Genomic DNA, 12,212 nt, shown 5'->3' with positions numbered 1-12,212 from the left:
AAGTTTATGGATATTTACACAAGGTTTGACGGCTGACAGCAATCCACTCGCATCTGCTTCAAACCTTCGTCTTTCAAGTTATCATCTGTGTGTAGATTCTTTATATTTACTTCTCTCTAGTTCTATGATAACATTTTGTAACGTCAAGGAAGTTTATTCTGTAACTTTTATAACTTGTTGGAGCCACATGCTTTGAGTTAAGTCGTTGATATCCTTGTTTCTAAAATGGGAAATATTTACTTTCTAGGTTATGTTTATACTGCAGACACAGTGTAAGAAAGATTACAAAACATGTAATTGTATTTGTGTTATATTTTTATTTCAGTTTCACACTTTCTACATTATTAAACCTGTGGAGAAAAAGCAATGCTCTTCAGAGTCTTAATGAAGGAAAGGTGTTGAACCTTGCTGCCAGTTCCTCTCCTGCACCACGAAGAGGAACAGACAGTACAGTGAAAAGACGTCAAGTTACAGACAAGGTAACTTCATGCATGTGACTACAGTGACCATCAACACACTACAGAGTATTTACCTTTCTGCAATATGGAGTCAAAGTCAGCTTCAATGAAGACAAGGTCTTAGGCTTCTAAAGCCAGATTTATGCTTCTCCGTCTGCGTCAGTGCGGAGACACGCAACGCCATTATCTGTCCTTGCGTAGGGCTCCGGCAGGCACGCAAGTACGTACGGAGTCGAGCCCACTTTTTTAAACATCCGTCGAACGAGACGGATTACGCAAGCTTGTGATTGGTCAGGACGCCGCTGTTGTTTACAGCGCCGCCGCCATTGCAAAGAGAGCCAAGGATAACTAGCGGCAGACATGGAGAAACTTGAAGAATACCTCGCGAAAAAAAAACTCTAAAAATATGAACGTTTAATTCTCCCGTGACTGGAGGAGTGAAAAGATGCGCAGCAAGCATTTTATTTGTGGACGGAATGACAGGAAACGTGGGTTTAGAGGTGGGGAGCGCATGAAGAGAATGAGAGACAAATATGTCCGTGTTAAAAGTCTCTTATATACACAAAAAACACAATATAAACACACTAACTTGGACCAATACATGACAGGATACCACAGAACAGCGCTACGCCCTCTGTTGTCCTGCCGGGGAATTGCTTTGCAACACTCCCCAGGAGATGGAGAAGTGTGAGAGCAAAACGCTTCTGTCAATCCGTGCGTGTCTGTCCCTTGCGGAGCTGACGGAGAAGCATAAACCAGGCTTTAGTCTTGCACTCATTCAGGTGGGTCAGCTACTAGTACTGCAGCTGCAAGAGCTAATGCAGAGGCAGCAAAAGCAAGTTTTGAATTTGCAGATAGAGAAATGAAGTTGAAAATGGAAAAGGCTCGTCTGGAGGCTTCTATGGAAAGACTGTCCATTGAAAAAGAAGTGGCTGCAGCTGTTGCAAAGGCAGAAGCTTTAGAAGCAGTTGTGGGAGCTAGTGAAGGAAAACCCAGTTGCAAGATTTCCCTCATCTCATCAGTAGTCGGCAGTGCTGAGCGTCCAAGAGTATGTTGAGAAACAGGCTACACTTTCAGAAGACATAAAGACGGAGCCACGGTATGTGTCACGCTTACAGACACAGCAGACACCAAGTGCTTTACCTTTACATGACAGAGTGTACGAGCCACATCTCAACTCACTAGAAGAAGATTCTACTAATGCTACACAGTCAAAAAGCCTTAACCCATTTGTTACAATGGATAACAATGCAACCTCAGCTCAACAGATAAAGCACCAAAGCAGAGCAACTACAGAAAATGACTATGAAGATTTGCCAGTGCCTTCACAAAGGTTCACGGCACATCAGCGATCTTGTGAGTCCAACAACGCTTTTGAAGCTTGCCCCTCACCCCAACATGGCAACTCACAACAGCCCACTTGCTCAACCGATTTGCAAACGACAGATTTTGTGAGATTTCTGGCATGACATGAGCTTGTTACTACTGGTCTAATGTTTCATTCCTTTCGTGTAAGAGAAGAGGATCACTACTTTCTACGGTTCTTTTGGTTCAGAGACAACAATCCAACACAGGACATCACTGAGTACCGCATAACGGTACATGTGTTTTGAAACAGCCCCAGTCCAGCAGTTGCTATTTACTGCTTGAGACAATCTGTGATGGACAAACCAAATCATGACCCAGAGGTAAAGCAGTTTGTAAATCGTGGCTTCTATGTAGATGATGCGCTTAAGTCCTTTTCAACTGTAGGAAGCGCAATCTATGTGCTAAAAAACACAGGATGTTCTAGCAAACTCTAACCCGAGGCTCCACAAAATTGCCTCAAACAACAAAGAGGTTATGGAAGCCTTTGCGTCTGAAGACGGTGCAAGTGACTTACAGTATTTGGATCTGAGCTCAGACATTCTACCTGAACAACGCAGCCTGGGACTAAATTGGAACGTGGAGTCTGACACATTTGTTTTCAAAGTGGATCAAGAGGAGAAGCCTTTCACTCGTCTGGGTGTTTTATCAGTGGTGAACAGCGTGTACGACCCCCTAGGATTTGTGGCTCCCATAACCACCCAAGGAAAGTACATTCTATGGGAACTGACACAACACAGATTTTACTGGGATTCTCATCTTCCCGACCCAATGGAGGAACAATGGAACACCTGGACGGATTCACTGAAAGACCTAAGTCACCTGAAGATCCCAAGACCCTAAGCCATAAGTTCTCCTTCAACAGCAAAGACAAGAGAACTACACATTTTTTCTGATGCGTCAACCAAAGCTATTGCTGCCGTTACCTATCTCAAGTTGGTTGATGTAACAGGAAACATCCAAACTGGCTTTGTCATGGGGAAGGCAAGACTGGCACCCAGACCTGAACACACAGTTCCCAGACTTGAACTCTGCGCAGCTGTGTTGGCTGTAGAGTTGGCAGATTTTGTATCTTCTGAGCTTGACATGCACATGGACACCATCACTTTCTATACTGATAGCTAGGTGGTGCTTGTGTACATAAATAACAAGACAAGACGTTTTTATGTATATATTCATAACCATGTTGTACGCATACAGAGATCCTCTCATCCTGAGCAGTGGAAGTACATTTCTACGGAGGAGAATCCAGCAGACACTGCAACATGATCTGTACCAGCTGCCTTTCTGTCAGACACTTCTTGGCTCAAGGGGCCTCTTTTTTTTTTGTCTCAGCCTGTGCCGGAATCTTCACAACCAGAGTCTTTTGAGCTTGTTGATCCAATGAAAGATGTTGAGGTCCGCCGACAAGTCTGCTCTGCAGACACAGGCTTCTCTTGTTCTGCTTGGGTCTCACCGTTTCTCAAATTTTTCCAACTGGAAAGCTTTGCAACAAACTATTGCTAATCTCCTTCATGTTGTACACAGCTTCCATAACCATGAAGTTGTAAAAAGCAAGCTGTGTAAAGGGTGGCACTTATGTCAGGAGGCGGGCACACCTGCCCAACTCGGTCTATCAGAGCACATTATTTTACAGACTGTGCAGAAAGAGGCATATGCTGAGGAGTTTTCCTGTCTCAACAGCAGCAAAGTGATCCCACAAGACAGTCCTCTTAAAGCCCTGGATCCCTTTATTGATGAACACAATATCCTTAGGGTTGGTTGTTGGTTGATACATGGAGAGGTTTCCCTGGAAGAAAAACACCCTAAGATCATACCTGGGAAACGCTATATTGCAACACTGTTAGTGAGACATTACCATGAACAAACCTGCACTAGGGTCGTCATTTCACAGAGGGTGCCATTTGTGCAGCAGGCTACTGGATCATTGGTATGAATAGATTAGTGAGCACCATCATTTATCATTGTGTCACTTGCCGAAAGTTCCATGGCATCCCTGAACAGCAAAAGATGGTTGACCTGCCAGCAGATCGGCTCTCTATGGAACCTTCATTCACTTATGTTGGACTGGACGTGTTTGGACCATGGAATGTTGTTGCTCGCCGTATGAGAGGTGGTCTCATCCATAGCAAGAGATGGACTGTGATATTCACTTGCATGGCTGTTAGAGCAGTTCACACTGAGGTCATAGAATTTCTTGATACCTCCTGCTTCATCAATGCCCTCAGGCGATTTCTAGCCATCCAAGGTCCTGTGAGGCAAATTTGCTCAGACAGAGGCACACATTTTGTGAGCGCATCAGCAGAACTGAAGATCCCATCCAATGTTGACTCCAAATCTGTTGAGAAGTATCTGGTGGACAAGGGTTGCTCATGGGTCTTCAACCCTCCCCATGCATCTCACATTGGCGGTTCATGGGAGAGGATGATTGGTATAGCCAGAACGATCTTGGATTCGACGTTACTTCAACTTGGGACTTCTAACTTGACACATGAAGTACTTGTTACCCTGATGGCAGAAGTGGTTGCTATTATCAATGCAAGACCTCTCTTGCCAGTGTCTTCTGATTCAAGTGACTAGGGATGAGCCGTACCGGAACGGATAAAGCATTTTTGACAAATACGAGCATGAAACGAGTAAAACTCGTAAATATCTGCAATCGTGCTGAAGGAAAATCCTCATTGGGTAACTGACTGTCTTCCCGCTCTGTGATTGGCCAGTCACATAGAGCGCCCGCCTCTCCCTACACACAAAACTCTGCAGCCGAGAGCTCAGTCTGTCCGGCTCATTCACGCACACACACAGACAGTAACGGATCTCTCTGTGCTTGCTTCACTGTTGCTCACGTTTCTTCAGTACTCCCTAAGTTTTATTCAGCTTGCCTCTTTTTCGGGTTAATATTTAAAGTTACCTTTTTCAGACAGTGCTGAAAATGGTTCATGTTGCATCTGCTCCACTTGGGTCTCTCTCTCTCTCTCTCTCTCTCTCTCTCTCTCTCTCCTGTCTGTAATAATTCATGCACTTAAATGTTAATGTTCTAATTTTATTGAAAAACTTGTTCTGTAATAATTCCTTTACTATTGTGATCAAAAATATTTAATCTCTATTCCGAGGCTGCTCTGTAAATAGTTTTCAAATAAACAATACACATAGCAACTTCTGATCATGTCATGTTGGGAGTGGAGTGGAAATGAAGGACCACGTGTGGTGGAGAGTTCAGGAGGCAGGAGAGCAGGCACGGATGAAAAATAAAAATGGTTTTAATGGTGGAATGGGAACGACAGGAGCAAAACAACAACGACTACAAGCAACAATGATCTGACAAAGACTGGCACAAGGAGGGAGGTATAAATATACAGGGAAATCAGGAACACATGGCAGGTTAACGAGGGGCAGGTGAGAACAATAAGGGCTAATCAGGGCAGGAGAGAGACACAGTCAGGAAGGCAGGGGCAGAACGCGACAGTACCCCCCCCCCCCCAAGGGGCGGATACCAGACGCCCACAAGGCCACATAACACAGGAGACTAGGGAACACCAGAACACAGGACTTGAAGAACTTGGAACACTGGACTTGGGAGACTTGACAGGAACACTTGTGACTTGGGAGACTTGACTGGAACACTTGTGACTTGACCGGGACAGGAACACTTGACTTGACCGGGACAGGAACACTTGACTTGACCGGGACAGGAACACTTGACTTGACCGGGACAGGAAACACTTGACTTGACCGGGACAGGAAACACTTGACTTGACCGGGACAGGAAACACTTGACTTGACCGGTACAGGAAACACTTGACTTGACCGGGACAGGAACACTTGACTTGACCGGGACAGGAAACACTTGACTTGACCGGGACAGGAAACACTTGACTTGACCGGGACAGGAACACTTGACTTGACCGGGACAGGAACACTTGACTTGACTGGGACAGGAACACTTGACTTGACCGGGACAGGAAACACTTGACTTGACCGGGACAGGAACACTTGACTTGACCGGGACAGGAAACACTTGACTTGATGGGACAGAAACCATTTGACTTGACTGGGACAGGAACCATTTGACTTGACTGGGACAGGAAACACTTGACTTGACTGGGACAGGAACCACTTGACTTGACTGGGACAGGAACCACTTGACTTGACTGGGACAGGAACATTTAAACTGCAGCAGCCGGGCGTGGGACCCAGTAGAGACTGCAGGAGCAGGCGTGGGACCCAGCAGAGAACTGCAGCAGCAGGCATGGGACCCAGCAGAGAACTGCAGCAGCAGGCGTGGGACCCAGCAGAGACTGCAGCATGAAGGACCTGCAGGCATAGACCCTGCAGGCATGGACCAGGAAGTGGGACGAAACAGCAGGAGCGACGCGAGGAAACCAGGAGCGGTAGCAGGTACTCAGCAAACAGTCCTAAGCAGGTGCACACCATGACTCGACTGGATCCAATAGGCGGAGGCTCGGGTGAAGGGAAGCTGACACGGAGCAGGAAGACCAGCCCTACCACCCCGGAGAATGTTGGCGTGCGTAGGGGTTTTTACCTCCATCAAAAAACTCCAGGAAAAGCAGCTTCCGTGAAAAAACAGGACGGGGCAGAACAGCAGGAGAGGAGAATGGGTTTGACCACCCCGGGAACAAACAGGATGCACCCGAAACCCCCTCAATGGGTCCGACCACCCCGTAAACAGGTAGGATGCACCGAAAAACCCCTCAAATCAGAATCTCCCTCAGCTGAAAGGGAAAAAAAGAAAAGATAATCCTCCAGAAACAGATGTTAATCTCACCATAGGTCCAGGTTGGTCAGATCATTCTGTCATGTTGGGAGTGGAGTGGAGATGAAGGACCATGTGTGGTGGAGAGTTCAGGAGGCAGGAGAGCAGGCACGGATGAAAAATAAAAATGGTTTTAATGGTGGAGTGGGAACGACAGGAACAAAACAACAATGACTACAAGCAACAATGATCTGACAAAGACTGGCACAAGGAGGGAGGTATAAATATACAGGGAAATCAGGAACACATGGGCAGGTTAACGAGGGGCAGGTGAGAACAATAAGGGCTAATCAGGGCAGGAGAGAGAGACACAGTCAGGAAGGCAGGGGCAGAAAGTGACAGATCAATCCATATCAATTTCAGACTTAAAATAATGTATTGATGCAAACCACACCCACTTCCGGTTGAACCACACCCACTACCGGGTTAGACCACGCCCACTCTGTGTACAGATACAAATCTAGGTAATTTAGATGGTTGAACAGATACAGATACAGATAGTGGTGTACTCGCTCATCCCTACAAGTGACCCAGTTCTGCTCACCCCAGCCACCCTCTTGACTCAGAAGGTGGGCGTTCCTTCAGTTCCACCTTAAGATGCTAATGTTAAAGACATCTGTAAGCAGCAATGGCGTAAGGTCCAACATCTGACCATGATTTTCTTGAACAAATGGAGGCATCAGTATCTTTCCACATTACAGCCAAGAAGGAAGTGGCGTGATAATAAGCCTTATCTAATTTCCCTCTGGGATTAATAAAATATATTTGAATTGAATTGAAATGAATTGATCTGGAGCCTGGAAGCATTGTGCTTCTTAAAGAGCCGCAGCTCAAGAGGAATGAATGGCCACTGGGTGTGGTCACCAAAGTTTATCCCAGTCAAGATACCAAAGTTCGCAAAGCGAAGGTCAAGGCTTCCAGGCAGGATGGCACGAAAGTTTTTCTGAGGCCAACGTCCGAGCTCATACTTCTGTTACCCGCACACTAGAATTGTTCTATTTTGAGAGATTTTGTTGTTAAGTGTTAGTAGTGGCATTCTGTCATGCCAGGCAGGGAGTTTGCTGTTAATGTTGAGGCAGATGTAAATTTAGCACCCCCAAGAGGTGGGACATGGAATGACCTCACAGGAAGTAGGAAGTTTATGGATTTACTTGAGGTTTGATGGCTGACAGCAATCCACTTGCATCTGCTTCAATCCTTCGTCTTTTTAGTAGTCGTCTGTGTGTATATTCTTTATATTTACTTCTCTCGAGTTCTGTGATAATATTTTGTAACATCAAGGAAGTTTATTCTGTAACTTTTATAGCTTGTTGAAGCCACATGCTTTGAGTTAAGTCACTGATATCCTTGTTTCTAAAATGGAAAATATTTACTTTCTAGGTTATGTTTATACTGCAGATACAGTGTAAGAAAGATTACAAAACATGTAATTGTAACCTGAAGTCTCACAAAGTCACCGATCTCGAGAGAAGCAGTAATGCTTTGCGGCAATCCATGTCTACACCTCGGAACAGAGGAGCTGCACCTGGTTAGCATTTGATGTAGCATGTTCATCATGGTGGAGCCTCAGAAGAAACAAACAAAACATTTATCTTATGGAGCTAAAAAAAAAAGAAAGAGAATGTGTGACCACAATAGGAGTCAAATGAGTCAACATTGTGAAAGCAATTTATGTATGTCAAAAATAAATAAGGACTGCAATTAAATGTGGGCATTGCGATCATGTAGTCTAGATCTGGGGGAGACACCCCAGGACACCATTTGTAAGCTCATAAAGAGCATGCTCTGAAATGATCTGGCATTGGAATGGGCATGTGGGGGCCGTACAAACTAATGAGTACCATTTTTAGTTGCAACAATGACATTTTAGCCTATTTGGATTGGCTTGTCACATCAGTTTCTATTTCCAGACTGGCATGGGGTATTGTCCTTTTGTGAGCCCTGGTCCCTGCTGCGGTACAGCTTCCCCGGCTCCCGAGGTTATGAGTTAGGGGTTAGTTCACCATTCAACACTGAGTGTCTTATGATCTGATTGCACTTGTTTGAAGAGGGAGGTTGGCTGCCAGGTTGACTTGGTTCTTTGATTTTTTTGGCGGCTCCTTGCTGGATGTTGGTGCCAGAGTGGCCTGGCTTGGTTGGCTTTCGTCAGGGGCAGTGATGGTGTGTCCTTGCCAAGGGGTTGTTGGTTACCGTCTGTCCTCTGGAGCCTGCCGACTTCTGCTTCAAGTCTATTTTCTATGCACTACGCTTCGAGAATGGGTCAAACTCCAAAGTTCAGATCGGGCCAGACAGAAGGTCAATCATGAAAGCAATGAACATCTGGAAACTTTCAAAAAAGCTCAAGTACAGATTTCTAGTTGCTTAAAGCTGCTTCAGCTAATTTACATTGCAAGCTAGGTTTTGAACGCAAACTTGGTCACGGAACACTCGCCCCTCCCCTCGGGTATCTTCTGCCGGAACCAGACACCCGCATTTCAAGAGGAAACGAGAAAGTGCTAAACACCATTTTCCGTTTTCTAAGTCCAAACGTCTTTTGTTGTCTGTGACTTCAAATGGTGATTTTCTTTTTGGGACTCTGGTAGTTTGTCCCAAAGAGAAATGGTAGCAGCCGGCTATTTCTTCTCTGATATTACTGGGAGGAGAACCTCTCACACAAGTGTTGTTCTGTTAATAAATACGAGTGCATAATGAATGGAGTACCCTGGGAAATAAGGAAGTGCTGTGGTTCGGCCAGACCAACAACCAAAATGTCCAATAGTTCCTTTCAATCCGAAATGTGTTATTGGCGCAGGTTTTTAGACAAATGTGAGAGAATCACTTCATTAATTTTTTGTGCTTTTTTTTAAAATCGTCAATATGTTTATACTATGTTGTTACTAAGTTAAGTGGCATGAAAATTTAGTTTTAAGCTCATTTGTATTCCAAATCTGCCATTGTAGCTTTAACTGTAACAAAGTACGTAATTTTCTTTGACACTTCGACAGCCGAAGTAAATGGAACAGAAGGTAAACTACAGACTTTTTGGGACACTTGCTATTGTCTTACTTGTCTTGTGAACTCCTGAAATCACATGTGGGGTTGCAATTTCCTCATGATTTCCTGACCTCGTGGGACCAGCTGCGTGGAAAACCTTTGGTTTTGTTTTGTATTTGAAACCCTCCCAGTTGGAAAGGAATTTGTGTTTACACTATTACATTACATGCCACTTACGTTATGCGCCGCTTACACATTCAGTAGAAAGGCTGGTTAATTGTTGTTTTCCCCTCTTCTTGCCCTACCCCTTTCTCTCTCTCTTTCCCTGTTTTTAATGTTTGGCTCTTTTCTCACTGATTTTCTACTCTGCTCTCTAAGCAGATTTGGTCTATCTTGTAAAAAATACAACTTAGTTAACTGTTCAACCGTAGGGTAAAACTCCTCTGGCATGGTACGGCATCTGGTCCAACCACTTTGTTTGATTCAGTTGTCAGAACAGGACAGAAAAGCAAGAGCCAAGACCCCACAAACAACAAAGCTCAATCTTTGGGAACCAGGATTAACATTTAAGATTCAACCAATTAGCATTTTTTTTTAATAGACACAAATACATGCTGCTTTTTAAAATGTTTGTTTTAATGGTAGTCATCTAAAGATGTTACAAGGTTGCAATTTGTTTTAAATGTATAAAATGTTTGTGCTTTCATTAAAAGTTTTATACAACAGGCAAGTTAAAATGTATGTTTATTCATGACAGCAGCCTGCGGTCAAAGTGCTGTTCAAAAATAATAAAATAACCAGAAAAATGAAATTAAGCAAGTAAAGCATGTAAAACTTTATAAAATCAATAAAACAAAGTAAAAAAAATCTATACATATAGAATTACTCAATTATTAATCAAATACAGAGAAACAAAAAAATGTAATATTTGAATCTTTCATTTTTAAACAATTTTGACATATCTTGATAAAAATGTTGACTAAAAAAGGTCAAATTTGAAAGACAATAGTACATCCTCTTATCTCACACACTTTCAGTGAAGAATACTGAGACTTGTTTTCTATAAGAAATCACCTAAAATGTGTCTTTTTAAAATTCCTCTAATTTCTGCATTCTTTGACTTTGACATATTTTTATTTAGTTATCAACCAAATTTTTGAAGCAAAATGAAAGTTCTTTGTTTTCGATAAAGAATAATGAAAGTCAAAAACACGTCAATTCATCCAACCAAATGCTGTTTTTTGTGTTTACATAATCTCAAAAAACTGTTGCGAACTTGGGTTAAGTTCAGCCCGTAGACGATCGGGTTAAAAAGAGGAGGAATAATCAGAAACTGTATAGCCAGGAAGTTTTTAACACTCTGCATCATAGATCTTGATCCATATCTTGCATACATGAGGTCAAACAGAAGAGCAACTGTGAGATTAATCAAACTAAATAAATGAGGCACACACGTTTGCAGAAACTTCTTCTTGCAGTCTTTGTACTTTAAAGAGAATTTGATCAGCTGCATGTATGACAACATAACAAAAACAGCATGGAAGGAATAGAAAAGTATAACACAATATCCAACAATGTTATTGGGTGTTGTGGAGTAACATGAAAGCAGAAGGATAGACCAGTTGTCGCAGTATAGTTTTTCTACATGAGAGCCACATAAGGTGAGTTTAAATGACATAATCACCACTAAAGTCTGACAGATCATTGGCACAATCCTGGAGAAAGTCACCAATAGAGCAACTCTTTGTTGGGTCATGATAGCGTGGTACTCCAGAGGGCGGCAAATAGCCACGTAGCGATCATAGGCCATCACAGACAGAATAGAGAAATCAGTTGATGCATATGAGTAAATAACAAAGACCTGCAGCAGGCAGCCGGAGTAGGAAATGACCTGAGTGTTGGACAACAGATCATAGAGAAACTTAGGGTGAAAGGCTGCAGTTCCATAAAGACTGTTCAAGCACAGAGTACACAGAAAGATGTACATGGGTTTGTGCAGTTTTTTGTCTAACACAATGGTGAGAATCAGAGCTACGTTCACAAGCAAAATCACACTGTAACAACACAGGGTCAAAGAGAAAAGAGTGATTCTGTACTTGGCTGTTGTGTCCTTCAGTCCTGACAAGGTGAATAAACCTGGCATGGTTGTGTTGGTCCTCATGAATCTGTCTTTGTCTTTAAATGAATGAGTCTCCTTCTTCAGTTTATCTATGACAAGCTGCGGTGAAATGATAAATCGAGCCGGTTAAAATAAATCACCCCCATCCAGGAACTGCTTTTAATCCTTGCTGAGAATGACAGCATCACCAATCACTACTCACTACATCTCCAGAGCTTAAGTACCCAGGGAAAAGGAAACTTTTTAACTCACAGAACATTTAATGTTATATTTTAGGATTTCTTTATTTTCTAGTCCTTCCAAATTCAAGTAGAGACCTAAAAAATGTTTCCCCCATTCACTAACCCATGTTTCTATGTTTGAACCATTAAGCAGGTTTTTAAACCCCTAATCACTTTATTATCTATCCCAGATCAGATCTATTTAATTTCTGAGTGACACTGTGCAGTCGTATTAAAGTAAACAAAAGGAAACACAATCAATTCCTTTGAGCAATAATCTATGTCAGCTTTATATTTTAGTG

At 43.1% G+C, this 12,212-nt stretch overlaps 1 protein-coding gene across 1 annotated transcript; it reads right to left on the bottom strand.

Moving 5' to 3' along the window:
- Positions 1–10,766: 10,766 nt before the first annotated feature.
- On the bottom strand, positions 10,767–11,944 carry LOC107390229 (olfactory receptor 10J5-like). The gene has a single exon (XM_015966826.3). The coding sequence runs from the start codon at positions 11,729–11,731 to the stop codon at positions 10,790–10,792; it is 942 nt and encodes a 313-aa protein (XP_015822312.1). The 5' UTR covers positions 11,732–11,944; the 3' UTR covers positions 10,767–10,789.
- Between the last annotated feature and the right edge of the window lie 268 nt (positions 11,945–12,212).

This window comes from Nothobranchius furzeri, chromosome 14 (assembly GCF_043380555.1).
Source record: "Nothobranchius furzeri strain GRZ-AD chromosome 14, NfurGRZ-RIMD1, whole genome shotgun sequence".
Lineage (NCBI taxonomy): Eukaryota > Metazoa > Chordata > Actinopteri > Cyprinodontiformes > Nothobranchiidae > Nothobranchius > Nothobranchius furzeri.
The sequence above is the reverse complement of the archived record's forward strand: the minus strand, read 5'-3'. Positions and strand labels throughout refer to the sequence as shown.

What these genes read in the sequence shown, in the direction of transcription:
- LOC107390229 (XM_015966826.3), bottom strand. Translation starts at nt 11,731, where the DNA reads ATGAGGACCAACACAACCATGCCAGGTTTATTCACCTTGTCAGGACTG.